Source organism: Ostrinia furnacalis, unplaced genomic scaffold, assembly GCF_004193835.3.
Source record: "Ostrinia furnacalis isolate ACB-3 unplaced genomic scaffold, ASM419383v2 OfSCF3547, whole genome shotgun sequence".
NCBI classification, from domain to species: domain Eukaryota; kingdom Metazoa; phylum Arthropoda; class Insecta; order Lepidoptera; family Crambidae; genus Ostrinia; species Ostrinia furnacalis.
Genome location: NW_021133786.1, coordinates 43,051 through 63,839, shown reverse-complemented (window position 1 = coordinate 63,839; position 20,789 = coordinate 43,051). Strand labels below are relative to the sequence as shown.

Sequence of the window (20,789 nt, the reverse complement as noted above, 5' to 3'; positions counted from 1 at the left end):
TGTTAACACCTAGGCAGCACTCTGACAATCCTTAGTATGTACGCAGTATAATTGTAATTACTGCATTAATATTAAGTACAAGTCACCTGTTTTTCCTATGGAAACATAATATCAGTGTGTGTTTAAGTGGAATTACTGCACATATACTATGTGCAAGGTGAACTTAACAATTGTAGAAACATAATAAGAATGATGTAATTGGCACATACTGCACTATTACTGTGTAGCAAATTAAGTAAGCGCGAGTATTCACGTAATATTAAGTTATTATGTGCTCTTACTGCTAACATAGTATGTGAAGAAACCTACAATCTGCTCTTTACTGCGTTTATGATAACATGTATCTTCCGTTCTAAGATAGATAGAAAAAAACGGGTCTTTGATTCTTATAGATCGTGATGTCATGATTAAGAATATTCAAAACAATCATAAATGCAGTAAGTGGTACTTACTGCGTTTATAAATTGTGCGGCAGTATAAGCCACTTGATAATAATGAAATACTTTTTATCCAACACAGTCATGGACGCCACGTGTTTGATCCGTATCCCCACGTATGCCCTAACCGGAATAATTCCCGTAAATTTAAAAGAGATATTAATGATAATCTACCAACATTTTCATTATATCGACAAAAATAATTAGCGGGCCACAATTTATAATGAGTTTAGAACCTCTGATATTTAATTTTTTTTATCAACTCTCGGCGAACAGACTTTAGGTGATCAAATCGGGCTTCTTATCAAAGTGGAATAGACCAAATTGGAGGGTCGTGCTCCTTCAGTGGAGACCAAATGACCTGACGAATATTGATTTTAGTATGTGAAATGCAATTTTAGGGTTAAATTTAGTATCTGAAATGCAACTTTAGGGTTAGATTTATTTTATTTTAATTTTATAGAAAATGTGAATTTTAATGTTGAACTAATTAATTTTCCTCTACAATGTATTTTGTTTTTGGAATGAATAAATGAAATGAAATGACGATGACGTACACACGGCCACACTGTTAGCTATCCATTTCGGATTTTGCTCTCGCTCTCATCAAATGGTGATTCTTTGCGATAGAACGAGATGACATGACAGGCAATGGGTAGTTAATACTGTTGCCGATAGTACCTCGGCGCAGGCTCTTCGGTGGAGACGCTCTCCTCGTAGCGGACGACGAGCAGCGAGTTGTCGGGCGCCGGTTCTGGCGGCGGCTCTGGCGCCGGCGTGTGCGTGATGGGAAGCGACTTCATGCTTAGTTTTTGGACCTGGTGGAATTAAAGAAAGCTATTGTTAAAATGTGGTAGGACTACAGGAAACCCCTTCGATGTCACTTAGCTGAATCTCTAAGCCTAAGCGCAGACCACCGATTTTTTGTCGGCCGATAGTTTAATCGGGCAGTTAATCAGTATGGGCATGAATGGAAGTGCGCACATTACACCGATTTGATTTTTATACAAATTACAATCGGGTCCAACTATCGGCCGACTAAAAATCGATGGTCTGCGCCTAGACTAAGAATTTTATTGGACGTCAAGCGGACCTACGATGTAAGGTTATGTTCACATGGCAAAAATTTGACGCGCGTTTTCAAATCGCGCGACTAGACATCGTAGTATTTACATACAACCGATCACATGAGCACGCGTTAACGCGCGTCAGCGAGCACGCTTTGACAGCTGTGTAACGTCCGTTGACTGTTCAGATGAACGCGCGTTTCCATCGCAATAGCTTCTTCCACGTCCATTTTCTAAGCTCCAAGTTTGAGCCATCAAAAAAAAATTGAATGAAGGGTATGCTATATTTGGAACGTGTAGGAAAATGGGCTTACACACTTTTTTATTTGATGTGAGAGTGAACTGGATTTGTTAGCGGAGAAGTTACGTACCTGTAAGGCGGCGGCGAGCATAGCGGAGCGGAGCGCGGGGTCGCGTGCCGCCTCTTGCAATGGAACTGTCTCGTGAGAGTGAAGCGGATCTGTTAGCGGAGATTACCTGCAAGGCGGCGGCGAGCCAAGCGGAGCGGAGCGCGGGGTCGCGTGCCGCCTCTTGCAATGGAACTGTCTCGTGAGAGTGAAGCGGATCTGTTAGCGGAGATTACCTGCAAGGCGGCGGCGAGCCAAGCGGAGCGGAGCGCGGGGTCGCGTGCCGCCTCTTGCAATGGAACTGTCTCGTGAGAGTGAAGCGGATCTGTTAGCGGAGATTACCTGCAAGGCGGCGGCGAGCCAAGCGGAGCGGAGCGCGGGGTCGCGTGCCGCCTCGCGCGGGCGCGCGGACTGCCGCGGGTGCGCGCTCTTGCAATGGAACTGCCTCGTGAGATTGAAGCGGATCTGTTAGCGGAGATTACCTGCAAGGCGGCGGCGAGCCAAGCGGAGCGGAGCGCGGGGTCGCGTGCCGCCTCGCGCGGGCGCGCGGACTGCCGCGGGTGCGCGCTCTTGCAATGGAACTGCGCTTCGTGGTACGTCTGGAAGGTCACCGCGCAGTGGCTGCAGTGCCATCTGGAAAACGAAATAAATAGATAAGTAAACTTCCTTGGACATTGTAGACTATATTTACTTAATTTATTTAAGTTACAGCAACTGATTACAAATCATTGCTTACGTAGAACCTGTAGGCCTAAGATGCGGGCCGTAATAACTTTTATCGACGTCAAAATGTATGGGCAAAATCGATAAAATGGTGGGATAACCGCTTATCGCGGCGCGCATCTTAGGCCTACTAATGGTGGTGGTACACAGTGCTATCTAGTTCCAAAAGTAGGTAGGAACGACATCATAACTATCTAAAACACTAATATCCTAATGTTTTAATAAACGCTATGTTATAAAAGAATGGTTAGCAGGATATGCTAGAAATTGTACCTTAATCGTTTGTAGCAGGAAAACCTTATTAAAATACAATTTACAAACGTAGTACTACCTCGGACCTCTATCAAAGACCAAAGGGCAGGCCTCCTACTAGGTGGACCGACGATCAAAGACCTACCATGAGATATTTCTAAACAAATTACAGGCTGATACTTAAGCGAACGTTCGTAACAGTTTTAATTCCGAAAACACTTCATGGAGCATAACAATAGACATGTTGACACCACCAATCAATTGACGTACTTTTTTAAACTGTCAAAACGAAACTCTCCCATAGTTTTTGTATGGCACTACAAGCAAGTGACGTCACTATTTTGTCAACTCAATTAAACTACTTTTTTCTATTAAAATGTGACCAAAAATCGTAATTTACGGGTAATTTAAAATTACTTAAGTTTTTAAGACCAGAATGAAGTGTCTTTTTAGAACAGTTTTGTTTTCGAATTATTGCGGAATGGTGTCAAATTGTCTATTGACAAGCGAACTCAAAGCGATTTCTGGATTACAACTGTCACTTTTGCAAACATTGTCTATGGAGGCTGATCATAGCTAAAACTGACCTAATCTTTGTAAGCTCGCTTTCCAAATGGTCTCTCATGGCCGCCTCATCCTTAATCTTGGTGGAGCACTTGGGGCAGCAGTACATCATACTACACGGCTGGCCGAACGGGCCGAAAGCCTTCTCCAGCTCCGTCATGGTCGGTTTCGGCTTCGGCTCTTCGGGCACGGGCGTGTCGGGTTTGGTCGGCTTTGGTGGACGTTCCGTGAGGATCTTCTGCTTTGACAGATTATCTGTTGAAGGGAGAAAGGTTTTAGTAAATTGTTGGAAAGTTTTGAGACACAATTCCCTAATTTTTAAGTAACCCCTATGAAAACAAAATGCCTCTTATGTGTTACCATAGCTTAGAAATTAGGTATTAATGGTGAATTGTGTAAATGCCAGGCTAAGGTCAGGGTCAGGCCAAGGTTAAGTAAAACTTAAACATGAAAGACACTAGCTGTTGTCCACAGGCCACTAAACGCCTACAAAATCATTATTAGCAATTATACTGAGAAGATAAAATGTGGTGCAAATAATTTGGGTGTTTTCAAACTGATCAAAACAGCGCTCGGCGAGCCGTAAGCGCGGCGGCACCTAGCCATGGCCGAATCGATACTGATCCTTAGACTCTGTTTTCACCAAGACGGAGTGGAGCGAAGAAATTGAATAACCAGTCACATTTCATTCTGTTAATTTCATTATCTGAATGAAATTTGATTGGTTATTCAAAACATTTCTGCACTCCGCCCGCCTTTTGGAAGTCGGGCCTTACGTGCTTACGTTAGTTTGACGCCTATTTGACCGCTAGGCGAAAGATGATACGTTGTCTATCCCTTTTCGTGTTGATATGTATGCTGCGACCTTAAATCTGCCTAGGAGCGTGGTTCCCCGACCTTCACTGGTTGGCGTTTTTATTGGCGCTAGCTTTAGATCCTGGCTACATAGGAGTTGCAGCGGTGGCAACGAGAGGTGGGAATAGTCCCGTGACCACTGACCTTTGTTATTAACAATGGCCGCTCCCTGGTGCTGTAACAACGCCGCGACCCACTTCTCGACCGCCATGTCGCGGGGCAAAGCCCGAGGCGGCATGTGGCGGCCGCGGTGCTCCGCTGCCACGTGCTCCGCTAGTCCTGCGCCGTGGAACGCGCGGTACGAACACATCGCGCACTCCCATCTGAGGAATTGTTGTCTATGAACATCCGGCTCGAAGGACCAATGATAACGTACTATCGGCAACAGTGTTAACTACCATTGCCGGTCATGTCGTCTCGTTCTATCGCAAAGAATCACCATTTGATGAGAGTGAGAGCAAAAACGGAAATTGATAGTTAACAGTGTGGCCGTGTGTACATTATGGAAGCAATTCAAGCAATAAACATATTCCCCCTTATTACAAAAAAGTTAAACCGGAGAACTGGTTTAAAATTTCTATACTAAATGTCAATTTAAATCAGTTTGAACTCTGGTTGACCAGTCTAACTTTTTGTAATAAGGGGGATTGAGTATTAGGAGAAACTGCCTTGCGTAAAAAAACGATTAAGGTGCTGGTTACGTTATTTTGTAACCTTGGTTACATTTATACTTTGGTTACATATTTGTTTACACACACACGTTCGTTTATAGCACATTATGTACATAGAAACCACTAGAACATCTTAGCAAACGTTTTAGTATCATTGAGTGAGTTTCATCAATCAGCTACCATAATACTATGTACAAAAAGCGAAGCAATACACTTAAGCAAAAAATGTAAAGCTATAAAACAAGCCAATTAGTAAAAGCAAAAGCACATTACATAAAAATATACATACAAAAACAAGCATCCAATCAATGTTCCAGCAACATTACACTTACTCTCACAGGATTCGAACCCGCAAAGCTGGCTGACGCAAATCTAAAGCTACTTAAGCTCAATATTATTCCTGTACAAGTGATTTCTTTCGAGCTGAGAATTCTGTTTAAATTATACACTGTACACACCTCCTATACTTGAGTTCTTCAAACAGATGCGACTGCATAGCCTCCTGTGTGAGCTCGACTGTCGAGCATAGCGGACACTTGTAACTCAGGCCATTGGGCTCGCAGAACTGGCCATACTTCCGGCAGAGGGCGTCCAAAGGCTCGTCGTCATCAGGGAAGGAATCCGTCAGCTCCTGCTTCACTATGTTCAGGTTTACGGCAGGCAAGGGCGTGGGAGATACCGGCTTTTGAGGCGAGGCGATGAGCTGAGATAGAGTGAGGTCCGATATTTCGGGTTTGACCTGTTGGAAAACGGTGTTTTTAGTTAGGATTTTCGTGAGTATGGTTGACAAATTAATCATGATAACAGTAAAGACAATTGTCCTCTAAGAAAAGGATATTTAATTATAAAATAAATTCATATTAAGACTATCGATACAGCATTTTATTTTATGAGTTGTAGTGGCCTCAAAAGGTTCAAAGAAATTTGAAAAATTGTGCCGTAGGCAGACGTATTTTTTTCATTTAACCAAATCTATGCTTATTGTTTGATTTACATTTGGAGCTTTAAAGATATTGTAAGAGATTTTCACTTTGTTTTAAGAAAAAGAGCTCAAGTTAAGGTCTTAAGATTTTTTTTTAGTATTTTTAAATGCTTAAGGGCACCAACCTCGGTCTCAGCCTGCGTAATGCCGGCGCCTAGGCGCTGACGCTGCCACCGCGGTGTGCCATCCGGTTCATCCGGCACCGCGCCTTCCTGGTAGAACATATGCACCACCTCCTCCGTCCTCCCAGGGTGAGAGTTCCCCTGGTGCTTCTGAACCGTCTCCAAGGACGAAGCCTTGAACGGACAACACCCACACTTGTACTGCATCTTAGACTGATGATGCTTCCCACAGTGTTCCACAATCGCTGGCCGTAACAAACTCTTAAACGGACACAGTCCACACTGCCACAGTTTCAAGTCCATTCGTTGGCTGCCTGCAGGTTGCTGGCTGCTAGTTTCCACCTCCTCCCGTATCACAATAAACCTCCCGGTTCTACTGTGCACGGTGCTAAGATGCGTCGTCACCGAATCCCTCTTGTAATGGCAGTACATACACGCGGAACACCCGTACAGAGTTGACGATTCGTGCATTTTTAGATGCTCCATTATGCGCTCAAATGTAAGTGGGCGTGCATCGAATAGATTACGTGAGCAATGCACGCAATGGAACTGAAGTAGAGTGGAGTGGAGAGTGTTCCAGTGACGGTTAAACATGGCTTCATCGAGTGAAATGTACGAGCAGTCTTTGGCACCGCACGCGTATCGCTGTCTTTCTGGGACATATTTGGGGTATTTCTCCGCTTCTTCCGGCGTTATTTGAGAGGTTACGGTCGTTGGAGTCTTTTCAGGGCCACGAGTGACTATAGAGCTGGATGCCAGGTTGACCATCTTGTCAAAATGCATCTCATTGGTTTCTAAATGCGGGACAGGGTTGACGGGTGCAGTGTTAGGCGCGGGCTGCTGCTGCGCATGCAATTGTAGATGCCGCACCATATTCAGGCGCACTTTGGTGCTGAATTCGCACTCGGAGCAATGCACCGCTTCGTCGAGAATCGGGTTGATCGGTAACTGATTTACATCTTGAGGTCCATAGCGCTTCTTCGCAGGAGGTTCGCCACCAGTTCCGCTAATTTTCCTCTTCGGTGCTTGCTTGTCAGTTTTATCCGCAGATCCTGGCTTCGGCCCAGGCTTTTCAGGAGCCACCGGTACGATAGTATACATGAACCTCTGGTTCTGCAGTTTATTGCTGCTGACCATCATCTTGGAGATCTTGTGTGCGAGCTTCATGTGTCTCTTCGCGAGGTTTATGGCGGTGAACCTTTCTTTGCAGATGCCGCATATGCTGGCCTGTTCGCCGTCATGGTCGCGTACGTAGTGGTAAACCAGATCGTCTCTGTTGAGGACCTCTTTAGGGCAGTGGGGGCATTTCACGACTCCGATCACAAAGCAGTTGTTGGTGTGGCGCTTGAAGCCCCCGCTGTTCTTGAACGCTACGAAGCACTTGGGGCAAGTGAAGAGTTCTTTTTGGGAGATTTTGGCGAAGGGAGAAGGGCGGGGGGAGGGCGATACGCGCGTGGGCGTGGCCTCCTCCTCTGAGAGGTCGATGACGTGTGACGCCGGCTCGTGATCCTCATCGTCGCTATCGAGGCAGTACACCACTTCTCCGGATAAGTCTTTAGAAGGCGTTGGGAGTTCTTCGGGCTCTGTTTTGAGGATTGGCGTCTTCATTCGGCTGCGTTCTTCTTCTAGACTGGTGGGTGTGGGCATTGGTTCTGGTTGAGTTTCGACGGGCGTCGGTTCTGGCTCCGGTTCAGGTTCTGGTGGAGTGATCCTGGTGATGACAGCCTGAGTCACGGGTTCTTCTTCAGGCGGCGAGGGCGCAGCGGTGGGCTGTACAGGAGTCATGGTGGCCATGCTCTCCATCATCTGCTGCGTTGTCCCAATGAGCTTCTCCAGCTCGATGGACCTTTCTGCCTCCCTGACAGGGTTGTCCACTTTGCCTGAAGGTGTGATTTCTTCGACGGGAGCTTTGGACTTGTTAAATGATACTTGCGGTAGCACTCTGTATTCTTCTGATCCGTCCTGAAATTAAAAAGAAAATATTGAATAAATTGATTGTTTTAATGTCATTTTTCATTAAGATGTCTTGGAGGAGCCCTTTGTCCAGAGGTGGACGTCTGAAACGAACGAACGAATGTCATGTATGAATACTAAATATGTTTTATTTATTTATGAATGTAGGTATCCAGAAACAAACATTCATTATTAACACAGTAAAATCCGTTCAGTAGTTTTTACTCGAAAGAGTAACAAACATCAATTCTCGTAAACTACATATTACACGTGCACTGGTACATGTTGAGCTCGTGGCTCATGTAGCTCAGTAACAAACTGGCTGACGCCCGGCTCTTTAAAGCACTAGTATAATAAATATCTCGAACCCTCTTAGTGATCAAGGGCCGCGGGCGGTTTTTCGGGGTGCCTAGCGGACTCGGCAACTTAGCCCAATAACTCATTTGGCTAAATAGCTCGGAGCTCATGTAACTCAGTAGCTCGCCGCTCGACGGCTTGTTATGATAAATATCTCGTTCCTTCTTAGTGATCAAGGGCCGCAGGCGGTTTTTCGGAATGCCTAGCGGTCTCAGCAACTTAGCCCAGTAGCTCGTGTGACTAAATAGCTCGCAGCTCATGTAGCTCAGTAGCTCACCAGCTGACGCCTTTGCTTTTTATAACACTGGTATCATAAATAACTTGTACCTTCTTAGTGATAAAGAGCCGCAGGCGGTTTTTCGGGGTGCCTAGCGGACTTAGCAACTTAGCCCAATAACTCATTTAACTAAATAGGTCGCAGCTCATGTAGCTCAGTAGCTCGCAGCTCATGTAGCTCAGCAGCTCGCCAGCGGACGCCTTGCTATGTTAAATAACTCGTACCTTCTTAGTGATCATCCGGACGTACGCGGCGGGCGGCTTGTCGGGATGCTTGGCAGACGAATGTGCAAGCAACTGAGCCCAGTATGTAGCTCAGTAGCTCAGCATGTATCTCATTAACTCTACGGCGGGTGCTTAGCTCTTTATAGGTATGTCTTACCGCATTAGATGATAAATAAGTGATACCTTCTTAGTGATCATCCGGACGTACGCGGCAGGCGGCTTGTCAGGATGCTTGGCAGACGAATGCGCGAGCAACTGCGCCTCGTTGTCGGCGCCGTGGACGCACCACGTGCACTGATATACTGAGCTCGTGGCTCGTGTAGCTCAGTAGCTCACAGCTCTTGTAGCTCAGTAGCTCGCAGCTCAAGTGGCTCAGTAGCTCGCAGCTCATGTAGCTCGCAGCTCAAGTGACTCAGTAGCTCACAGCTCGTGTAGCTCAGTAGCTCGCAGCTCATGTAGCTAGACAGCGAACGCCTTGCTCTTTATAACACTGGTATCATAAATAAATAACCTGTACCTTCTTAGTGATAAAGAGCCGCAGGCGGTTTTTCGGGGTGCCTAGCGGACTTAGCAACTTAGCCCAATAACTCATTTGACTAAATAGGTCGCAGCTCATGTAGCTCAGTAGCTCGCAGCTCAGTAGCTCGCCGCCCGACGGCTTGTTATGATAAATATCTCGTTCCTTCTTAGTGATCAAGGGCCGCAGGCGGTTTTTCGGAATGCCTAGCGGTCTCAGCAACTTAGCACAGTAGCTCGTGTGACTAAATAGCTCGCAGCTCATGTAGCTCAGTAGCTCACCAGCTGACGCCTTTGCTTTTTATAACACTAGTATCATAAATAACTTGTACCTTCATAGTGATCAAGGGCCGCAGGCGGTTTTTCGGGGTGCCTAGCGGACTCAGCAACTTAGCCCAATAACTCATTTGGCTAGATAGCTCGCAGCTCATGTAACTCAGTAGCTCGCAGCTCAGTAGCTCGCCGCCCGACGGCTTGTTATGATAAATATCTCGTTCCTTCTTAGTGATCAAGGGCCGCAGGCGGTTTTTCGGAATGCCTAGCGGTCTCAGCAACTTAGCCCAGTAGCTCATGTGGCTAAATAGCTCGCCGGCGGACGCCTTGCTCGGTGTAACTTTACTAAGATAAGTACCTTCTTAGTGATCATCCGGACGTACGCGGCAGGCGGCTTGTCAGGATGCTTGGCAGACGAATGCGCGAGCAACTGCGCCTCGTTGTCGGCGCCGTGGACGCACCACGTGCACTGATACATGTTGAGGTCGTGGCTCTTCATGTGGACCAGTAGCTCGGCGGCCGACGCTCTGGTCTCCGAGCAAATCTGAAATTTTAATTCATAAATCATCATTATCATTTCCACTGGCGAACATAGGCCTCCCCCAATGATTTACATCAGTCTTTCCCAAAGTGGGCGATAACGCCCCCTTGTGGGCGCTGCAGGCTTAAAGGAGGGCGGTAAGAGACCCAGAAAAAAAATCGGGACGTTGTGTAGAGGCTTGGGAGACGTCATTTACTAGTAGGACTCTTAAGACACCGACTGAGCTCGACTCTTGACTACAAAAATGGGGGGCGCTAAAAAATATTTTATTCTCAAAGTGGGCAGTAGACTAAATAAGTTTGGGAACCGCTGATTTACATGTTGATCGATTGGTAGCGGCCTGCGCCCTGTAGCAGACGAGAAGAAAATCGGCAAGACCTGGAGCGAGATCAAACGCGAAACTCAAGACCGAACGCGATGGAGGACTGTTGTGGACGCCCTCTGCCCCATCTACATATAGGGCCTTAAGTCGAGTAAGTCATGTGTATGTGACTAAACTTTTGACGCCAATGCTTTTAATTTCAAAACCACTCCTTAGTTGCATATAAATTGGATTTTTAAAGCTGAACTACTAGAATGGTTTTGACAAGAAAGGTTGCACCTTGTATAGTCAATCAATAGTATTAACTAGCAAAATCTCGCAGCTCACGTCGCAATATTGATTTGATACCCTAAGCATATAAAAGTTACACTTACATAGCAATGTACCCATGTGTCCGACGCATGCGCAAGTGTCAAATGTTCTTGGAACTTTTTCGCCACGTAGTTACGGTACTTGCAAGCGCCTGAAAACAAAAGAAAGATAGTTTAAGCATGACAAACCCTTGAAAAAATTTGATAAAAATGATTAGACATAAAAAGGCGTGATAGTGACGAATACTATGATAAGTGTATGTTAATTTTTATCTCATTGCTTTTGTTATTTCCATTAAAGCCTAATAACACATTTACGCCCGTATTCACAAACATTACTATGACTACAGTGCGCATAGACGCATAGGGTCACACACGAACTTAATCACAGAGCTCTATTCAACGCTGTGCGTTCGATTTGTTGCTTCACATAAGCAAGCATCGTTTGTGGATACAGGTGTTATAATTCTATATCCTAAGTTACGCATTTATCCTGAAAACATCAAACATCTGTCCAATCAATCATGTCATTTTTTTTTCTTACAGTGAGTGGTCTTACTGCAAATTGAACCGAATTTAACAAAAAGATTACCTACCTACCAAATGATATGGTGTCAGCCGTATATGGCGGCTTTGTAATCTATCCTAGATATTATAGTTTGTCACTCTCACACTTATTTATTTTGGCTGTACTTTAATAGTTAAAACACCGCAAAAAAGGCGCACACCGCACTTAAACAAACGCAAAGTGGAAACTATAATATGAACGGAAACATATCTTTGTCTTCAAGCAATGTTTTGATGGCGTATCATAACTTCATAACAACGTTTGCTATTCAATCATCCATAAAAATGATAATAGGCTTTACAACGACGACTTAAAATCTAAAATATGTAAGCACATTTTGTTTGAATGTGAAAATTACCGTATACACAGTAATTGAGCGTAAAATGTCTTATCAATTATTAAAATTAAGGCATAATTTTGTATAATGAGCAATAAATATTCGGCCCAAGTTCGACAGTTAACGGTTAAATTCAAACTGCTTATTTGTAAATAGTCAGGTATTATGTAGTAGTAGATAAAGAGTAGTTATTTCTTGCCTGCTGTTCGTAAAAGTTATTTACTGTCGAATTTTAGCCTAAAGTAAGCAATATCGAAACAAAAAACGCATACGTACCAGCACACACGTAATATTGGACCGCAGCCTCTCGCGACAGCTTCGAGTCATCGGGTGGTGGCTGAGGATTCACAGGCGATTTGAGGATCAGCGGCTTCAATCCTCGATGGACTCTGCTTATATGCGCCACGACGGACTGGCTTGCCGCCGCCCGGTAGAAGCAGTGCCCACACACGTAGGGGCACGTCCCATGGCTCTTGAATACGTGCATCACCAAGTCTATGCTGTTTCCCATACAGTCGAAGCTGCAATACGCACATAACATAGCATTTTCGCCGCCTATACGCTGATGCGTCGACGCGTGTTGCAGTGCTGCTTCAACGGAGTCAGTTGAGAAAGAGCAGTAGCGGCCAGCACACTTATACACGTGCATCAGCTTTTCTTTGGACTTCATGGTGTCTAAGACCACCTGCTGCTTCTGCGACATCACTTCGGCTTGCGCTTCCTCGTACTTCAACGGGATCACCGGTTCAGGCTCCGGTTCTGGCTCCGGCTCCGGTTCCGGCTCCGGCTCTGTTGGCAGCTCGTAGCTAGACTGGTCGTCTCCAGTGGGCAACTCCGGCTGAAGGCTCAAGCTGACGATGCTTTCGATCTTCGGCAGAGGTGGCAATTCCTCAGCAGCAATTGGTTCGTCAATGCTTATAAGCTCGGACAGAGGACGAACATTTATCTTAGGCTTAGGGGGTGTGATAACTTCTGGTTCTGGTGCCGGTTCGACCGGAACCGGTTTCTCTAATACCGGGAAGTTGTCAATATGCGCATCGAGGTAGTGCTGAAAGCATTCTCTGAAGTCATGCCGCCCTTGCGGGGTGACGATCACCTTACAAACGAAGCAGTATCCATCCCACAACTCCGAGTGCTTTGTTTGTACGTGCTTTTTCATTGATATCAGCAAAGTGGTTTTATAATGACTTTCGACGCCATTTATGCAGCACACATACTCTTTTAGGCCTGCATCTGTGAAACTTATTTTGAAGTGGGGATACGGGAAAATGTCATCTGAAGAATTAGTTTGAGACGTCTCGATTTCAGCTGCAGCGGGCGCTTCGGGCACGAAGGTTTCTGGAGCAGTCTCCGGAGGATCTTGAGCTTTTTTCGTGTTAGTTAATTGCTCGTTTCGTATATCATCCACAAGATCTTCTCGTTCAACCTTGATAGTGCTCACGCTGTCCGCTCCAGTCGACATGTTGTCGCTAAGATTATCATCGTTTTCAAACGTTATTTTTGACTGTAAAGAGCTTTTAGGCGGTACTTCAATAGACACACGTGATTTTTTACTCTTGCGTTTTATTCTCTTAGCGATCGGTTCGTTCGTGTGATCACTGTCAGTGTCATCTTCACTGCGATCTTCGCTGCGATCTCTGCTGCGATCTAAGCTGCGATCTTCGCTGCGATCATCGCTAGCTTCCAAGCTGTGATTCGAGCGCGAGCTTCTCAGCACTCTCGGCTCGGGATCTGATGATGCAGCTGCACTGTATTTCTTTAAAAGTGCATTTATTGTTTTCTTAGACATAACCGCCAAATTAATGGTGTAAACCTCTGTCTGCTCATCGTTATGTCGAACAATTACATGAGTTTTAAGATTCTCCAATGATATTTGTGTGAAATTACATTTCTCACAAATATACCCTATAAGTTGCCCTTTCACATCTTTGGGAGGAGGCGGAATGTCTAAATTAAACGGGCATCTTGTGACGTTCATACAATCCGAACACAGTTTTTTATACTCTCCAGTGTGCACACTAACTACATGCCAAAAGAAAGATTCCAAAACCCCACCTTTTCTCGACTTGCCAAACTCTTTATAACAGAACCTGCATACGTATTTGTCAGTAGGTATTTTACTGACTGCTTGGAAATTAATATCTTCGCATTGTTCGATCGCTTCTCTGGCTGTTTCTGGGTTCATACGAGAAAGGGGTATTTCCGAATGAGGATGTTCCTCTTTGTAATGGTGCACTATTTCTGTACCAACATATTCGCATAGACGGCATGGATATTCAAACACATCTTTACGGAAACAATACGACTTATCTGTGAAGCAGTTGAGATCAGGTATGGTGACCTTCTTTTGGATTAGTTTGTCGTCGTTTAAGGAAACTTCAGTTTGTTTGGCGTCAGGCTTCTTCCTTTTCGTCTTTTTTATAATGCCAGACTGCCAGCTAAATCGCTTGCGTTTAGGTTTCTTTTTCAGTTCACAAAGTAACTCTGAACTTCCGATGCTTCTAGAGGAAGCTAATGATTCATTCTCTGAATCTGAACTCGAGTCCTCTTTGCCATCATAGGATTTGATACTTGCTTCCTCATTCAAAATATCGCTGACAGAGTCAGATTCAAACGCATAAGGATCATCAGCGTCCTCGTCCTTTCTTTGTTGTTTGGTTTTCGATTTAGGTCCTGGTTTGTACTTTGATGGCTTTACTTTGTTTGGTTTCTTTTCAATTTCTGGAAGAGGTTGTATTTTTGGTTTAGATTTCGGCTTGATTTTCACTTTACTGGCTTTGTCTGTCTGTGTTTCTTCGAATGTCTCTACCTCTTTAGATTTTTCCATGACAACAACTGGTTCAGATTCAGTAGGAGTCTCTTCTTTTTTATCGTCTACCAGTTTCGCTAAACGACACATTCTAATTCCTGTAGCATTCAGTACGTCATCTCTCATAAACATCTCTTTTATATCTTCTTGCAATTTTATTAATTCATTAGATCGCTTTTTCTTGGTTGGACCTTTGGAAGATCTTGTAACTCTCTTCGCTTTAGACACAATATTCTTAGCAGGCTTCGACTTTGCATTTCTTTTCTTTCCTTTTTTAATTGGCCCTTTTTTGACTGTCAAAGTAGGTTCAGTTATTTCTTCTTCTTCATTTTCATCTTCTAAGGTTGTATCTGTTTTTTCAGTTTCAACTATTTTTTCGCTTTCAGTAGTTTTATTTGTTTTCTCTTCATCATCAGCCAAATTTTTTGAGGTTTTTTTAGCAGTTTTCTTTGGGCTCATGGTTCCTTTAAGCTCATTTTTTAGGTTATCTTCATGGTCAATTTCTTCTTTTGAGTCATCCTTCAAACTATCCTCTTTTTGCTTAATACTCGAGTCATCTTCTGTTTGTTTATCACTAGATTCATCACCTGTTAACTTTTTTCCAGAATCATCGTTAATGAGATCCTCTTCGTTTGTAAGCTTTGCCTCTTTTTCACTGACAACAGATGCTGTTTCCTCGTTATCGTGTTTTTTAATAGCTTCAGAGTCATCGTTGACATCTCTCGAATCATCATCTTCATCAGAAACTATCTCACTCAGTTTTTCTAGTTTCTTTTTAATCTTATCATTGTCAGAAGACTGCTCGCCTAGCATATTCAGCAACTCCTTAATTTTCGATTTGTTTTGCAAAAGAGACAGTATATTTCCTATTGAATCCAATGCCGGTGTTGTTTCTTTGTTAGAAGAGGTTGGTTCAGAGTTATCGTGTGTTGATGACACAATAGAGCTGTGTTCATTCTGAACTTCATTGGTACTGTCGGGGATGCTCTCTGGTTGACTTAATGATTTTTCCTGAGCCAATTCATTAGTGTTTATGGTACTGTCAGGTGTAGAACTTCTATTCTGTTCTATATTCGTGGCTTCCATCTTATCAGTTGGTTCTACGGTATCATTTCCACTTGTGGTAACCAAGTCATCGCAACTTTGCGGTTTTTTATTTGAATCTTGAGCAGATACCAATGACTCATCTTTCAAATCATCGGTCTTCAGTTGTGGAGACTCTTTAAGCTCAGCAACTGCTTCTTTTACTGTTTCATCAAGCTTCATTACATTTACATTAGTTGTTGACGTGTTTAATGTAATCTCTTGACTATCTTGCGATAACTTTAGTTGGTCAAAGTTTTTAGACTGATTTAAATCATCTTTGATAACCTCAGAAATTATATTCAGAGACTCTTCCTCGTTTAACGACTTTGTGTCCTCTTTCCCTTGACTTGTTATACTTTCCAACATGGTTTCAAGAGAAATGTCTTCAGAAAAATCAGTTGGTGTTACCATTTTATTGGGCCCCAAGTCGTTGTCCAAATCTGCTATAAGAGCATTTATATTATCCATAACTGGGTCTGAGACAATGTTATCGGAGAACATTTCCAAATCATCAATGCCAAAACTGGAGTCCAAATCGCCAGTGTTGGAATCGTCATTTGTGACAACGGTTCTTTCTTCATTGAGTTTTTTGGTCTCAGTTTTAGTATCACTTTTAACATTCAAGGTTTCTGTATTGGTCTTATTTAACTTCTCGTTTAATGTTTCTTCGTCAGAGTCTGTATCATAGATAACCGCTTTTTTAGCTCTAGATTTGTTATTTGGTTGCGATTTTTCGATTTTTCTACTGGATCTAGTAATTCGTTTTAACTCTACATTGTCATCTTTTTCCAAATCACTTTCCTGGATATCGGCATTTTTTTTGGTTTCTGCTTTATTCTCTACTCTTTGTTTTTTATTCACTTTTACCACTTTATCATTAGCACTTACATTTTTTGGTTTCTCTTGTATTGGCACTGATTTTTCTACGCTTCTTTTTGTCGGGACTTCTTTTTTCTGCGTCCTCATGTATAGTTCAATTAAGCTATTTTTACTTTCCTCGCCTTTGCCTTGAACGTTCTTTTTCATTGCCTCCAATTTAGGGTCACTTGATTTCTTTTCAGGTTCAATTTTATCAGTTTTTATTACTTCAGGCTCAGGTCGTTTAATTTTTGGAATTTTGTAGTTTTTAACACCATATCCTGAACCCAAAATAGTACCTTTACTTATGTTGTCATTTGAGTATACTATGCCAGAATTTCTCCGATTGTAATCATTTTTACTGTCTTTACTTTTAAAATCATTAAAATCTCTACGTAACCTGGGATCTCGATTGTTTTTCCTGGGCGAATAGGGTTTTTTCGTACTATTCTCTGGCCCTTTCTTTACTTTACTTTCATGTAAATCAATTCGGCTTTGCCTTTTATTTGAAGTCTCTGCTTGTCGCTTACCTATTGCAGCAACACTAGTTTTCGCTACTTTGGTTTCTCTAGCATCACATTGAGATTTAAATAAATGAAATTCCGCTTTTATATCTTTAAAACTTTTTTCTGCTTTTGAACTTACTAAATCTCGACCAACGCTGCAAGCACGCCTAAAGTTGTTTCTTTTCGTGTCTTCATAGGTCTCATTATGTTCGTTTCGCTTTTGAGACACTGTCCTTCCGACACTAGGCTCGCGGCACAAAGATCGTCCGACACTCGATGCTCGTTGTTTACGGCTATCGAACGAATAATCGAATACTTGCATTTTTCGCCCGGTGTCTAGGAAATCTTGGAATGTTGTTGTGACACTAGTATCAATAGTAAACGATCTTCCAACGTGGGGCTTGACGGATAGTCTGTTTTCCTCATCGTCCTGTGAAAAACTTCTACCTACACTGGTAGCTCTATGAGGAGGGTGCTGTCTTTCATCAGGTGTTGATCTTCCAATACTGCGTTCGCGGTAAAACCCTTTTCTTACCCCGTATTCACTATTCCCTCTGGAATTGTCGCAATCGTTACGGTAATCGTTACCCTTACGCCCGTAGCTGCGCTCTCGCGAGTAAAACCGATCCTCTTCGTTATCTCTTCCCGCCACGCGACCGACACTGGGCTCGCGCCGAGATCTATTTTCTCTATTAAATTGACGATGGTCCGAATCACGAGGCGAGTATTTACTATATCTGTCATCTCGACCAACACTTTGTTCTCTGTGTGATCTGTAAGAATCGGACCCACCGTACCTATCGTTGTGAGAAGAGTAATTCGACGAATTACGATCTTTGTAGTAACTATTGCGATCCCTATCGTTCTTCTGATAACCATCAAAATCATTACTTCTATTTAGCCTTGGATCCCTGACAGTATTATCTGATCTGCCAAACGGGTGACTTGGTGTCATTGGCATTTCGCCACGTCCGAATGGATGACTAGGCGTAGTAGGACACTCTGATCTGCCGAAAGGATGACTCGGCGTCGTGGGAGCATCTGATCTCCCGAAGGAATGGCTTGGCGTTGGAGGGCACTCTGTTCGACCGAACTGATAACTGGGTGTTGAGGGACAATCTGATCTGCCAAAAGATGGCAAAGGCGTCATTGGAGCCTCAAGTCGACCGAATGGATGCGTCGGAGTGAGAGGACAATCTGACCGACCGAAGGGATGAACGGGGGTTGTGGGACATTCCAATCTATTCAAAGAATCTCTTCTATCAATATTGTATCCTGAAGTTTTCTGAAACTTGTTGTAATTGTTATATTTGTTGTCATTAAATCGCGACTTCTGATAATCGGGAGCATCTCTCTGTGCAGATGTTGACCTAGAATCGTGTTCTTCCCATTTTCGCGTCGTGTTGACGTCTTTAGCAGGGTTCCACCTGGATTTTCTATTTTCTACTTCAGGTTTGTAATTAGGTCTTATTTCTTTAGCAACTGAACTTTCATTTTCTCGTTGATCAAACGGCATAAACATCGGGGCATAAACATGTTTCTGAGCCGCATTTTCCTCGTTTTGAATGGCAGGTATATCATAAGTTCGTGCATTTGGAGTCATGATTGGTGTCATGGAGGGCGTCATACTAGGGTTTACACTAGGAGTCAATGGGGCTCTACTAGGGGTCATATTAGGGAAATAGTTAAGTACAGGTGGCACACATCTTATATCGGGACTCATCATGTGAGGAAAGGGAGAACCGATTGGTGTAGCCATGAGTGGTTGAATAGGAAATGAGGAAGATTCTACGTTTGCAGATTGGTTGAAATCTTTTCTCAATCGAGGATCTAAAGGCTTTTTCGTTTTCTCTTCATTCTTAGTTTTGTTTTCAATACTGACATCTTTGTTTGGTATTGGGCTAGGAAATTGAGGAAGTAATACTTGTGGCATTAATGTTCTCATATCAACGTCGCCTGTAGCAGTCGCGGCTGCGGGTTGAAGGGACTCTGCAGGTATTATAACTGGTGGTTTAGTTGCATTCGTAGCATTGCCGTCATTTTTATTATCAGGCGATTGCGGAGCGATGTCATCATAAATATTATCTAAAGAAACTTTGTCCTGACTATCTTCATCATCAGATACGCCATCTTCATCTAACGCTAGCTTAGTAGGGAAATTGAATCGTTCACATTCCTTCATTGTCAATTTAAGACTTTGTTTCTTGGCTAAATCTTCTTTTGAACTTTGTGATGAGTCTTTTATAAAAAGCGGAGTGGTGGCTTTTGCCGGTGTTGTGGCCTTTTCTTTATATTTCTCAAAAGAAATTCGTTTTTTCGGTGCGATTTCTTGGGCACTAGCAACTTTTGTAAGTTTTGGTTGATGTAATAGTGGCGTCACGGTTTCTGATCCAGGAATCGATAGAGATTCACTTAGTATTTCATTCTTTAGAGCTTGCAATATATCTATTTCTGATACAGCAGGTTTATCATCCGAAACTGGACGTTCATTTAGTAAAGGTATTTCAACCTGACTTTTTGTTTCCTTAGAGTCATTTGGACTCGAGGAGTTCACAGATTTATCGTTTGAAGTTTTTGCTGCTTTTTCAGAAGTACTTGACTTTTCAGCATCAGTAGTCGCCGAGGCATCCTTCTCGATTTTATCATTAGATGAAGACTCTAATGGCTTGTAAAAGTTAGCTGGCTTAACAACATTATCCTTTTCTTGTGTATCAGACACGTTTTTATTTATATCGGCATTAGTGGCACTATTCTCAGTTTCGTCTTTACTCATATCTAATTGGTTCTCCATATTGCTAAGATTAGCTTTCGCCTCGGCGCTTTTTTGATCATACATTTGAAAATCAGATGGATCTGTCTCATTTAAATCCTTGGGCCCTTTCTCGTCGGCTTTGGATGACTCACTGGCATTTACATCTTTATCAGAATTGAGTAAAAGACATATCTGTATCTTCCTCTTATCATCAGAGGTTTTAGCTTTGCTTGATGAACTTTGCTTACCCTTATTATCAAGTAAAACATCTCCATAAATGCTTTCAATGGCTTCACTTTCGCTGTCAGACAGCTCCCCTTCCTCAACGTCATCTTTTTTCTTTTTAGAATTTTTATTCTTCTTACTGTCTTTATAAGACTTAAGTAATAAATCGGATATGTCATCACAATTCGCACCAGTCTGATTTAACTCACTCAGTATCTGTCTTTTTGCTTCTCTTAAAGTTTCAATGTCCACGTCATTATCGTTACACTTCATGATACGTGTAAGTATATCTTTAGTGTTTAATGAATCCAAAGTTTCTTGTGGCACGTTCAATGTGATGTTCAGACCTTTGGACTTCTGACTCTTTGATTTTTTTCTTTCTTTTTTGTGGTAAGCAGGCGATACTCTTTTGGGGGACCGTCGAGGTGACCTACGGCTGAATAAGGGCTTATCCGGGTTTGGGTTGGGTTCATCCCATTTGCTTCGTGGTTCTGGAGACACCAAAACACGAGTGTAGTTACGTTTAGACGTAGACTTCGGACTGATTGAGGCTTTACGTGTAGGGGATGCGGATTTCTTTAAATTTGGTCTCCTTTGGAATAGCGCTGGTTCTTTACTGCCTGGCGTGCAAATTTCCTCGATTTCACTAGCTCTAGCTATTTCAGGCAAAGTGTCTTTATTATCAACCAGATCTTTCGAAATAGAGTTAAGTTTGTTCCTTGCAGAATCTAAAGCTTTTTCGTCTTTCTGTTTGGAATTACTTGAGTATGCCGGACCTGATGCAGATTTTTCTGGTATAGCATCTTTCTGTAACAAAAAAGAGATTTTATGTGAATAGCATTTAGTGGGTGGAT

General features: G+C 43.1%; 1 protein-coding gene across 4 annotated transcripts in view; it reads right to left on the bottom strand.

Annotated features, from left to right (window-relative positions):
• Positions 1 to 20,789, bottom strand: part of LOC114357965 (uncharacterized) — a 46,633-nt gene that overhangs the window by 16,557 nt on the left and 9,287 nt on the right. For 3 of the 4 annotated variants that reach the window (XM_028311797.1, XM_028311799.1, XM_028311798.1), the window contains exons 4-7: positions 11,976 to 20,742; positions 10,858 to 10,946; positions 9,979 to 10,164; positions 6,024 to 7,982 (exon numbers count right to left, since the gene is read on the bottom strand). In XM_028311797.1, the coding sequence (XP_028167598.1) occupies positions 6,024 to 7,982; positions 9,979 to 10,164; positions 10,858 to 10,946; positions 11,976 to 20,742 (11,001 nt within the window). Of the gene's footprint in view, positions 1 to 6,023; positions 7,983 to 8,831; positions 8,894 to 9,978; positions 10,165 to 10,857; positions 10,947 to 11,975; positions 20,743 to 20,789 lie in introns of all 4 variants that reach the window. The other variant, XM_028311800.1, reaches the window with a different exon arrangement.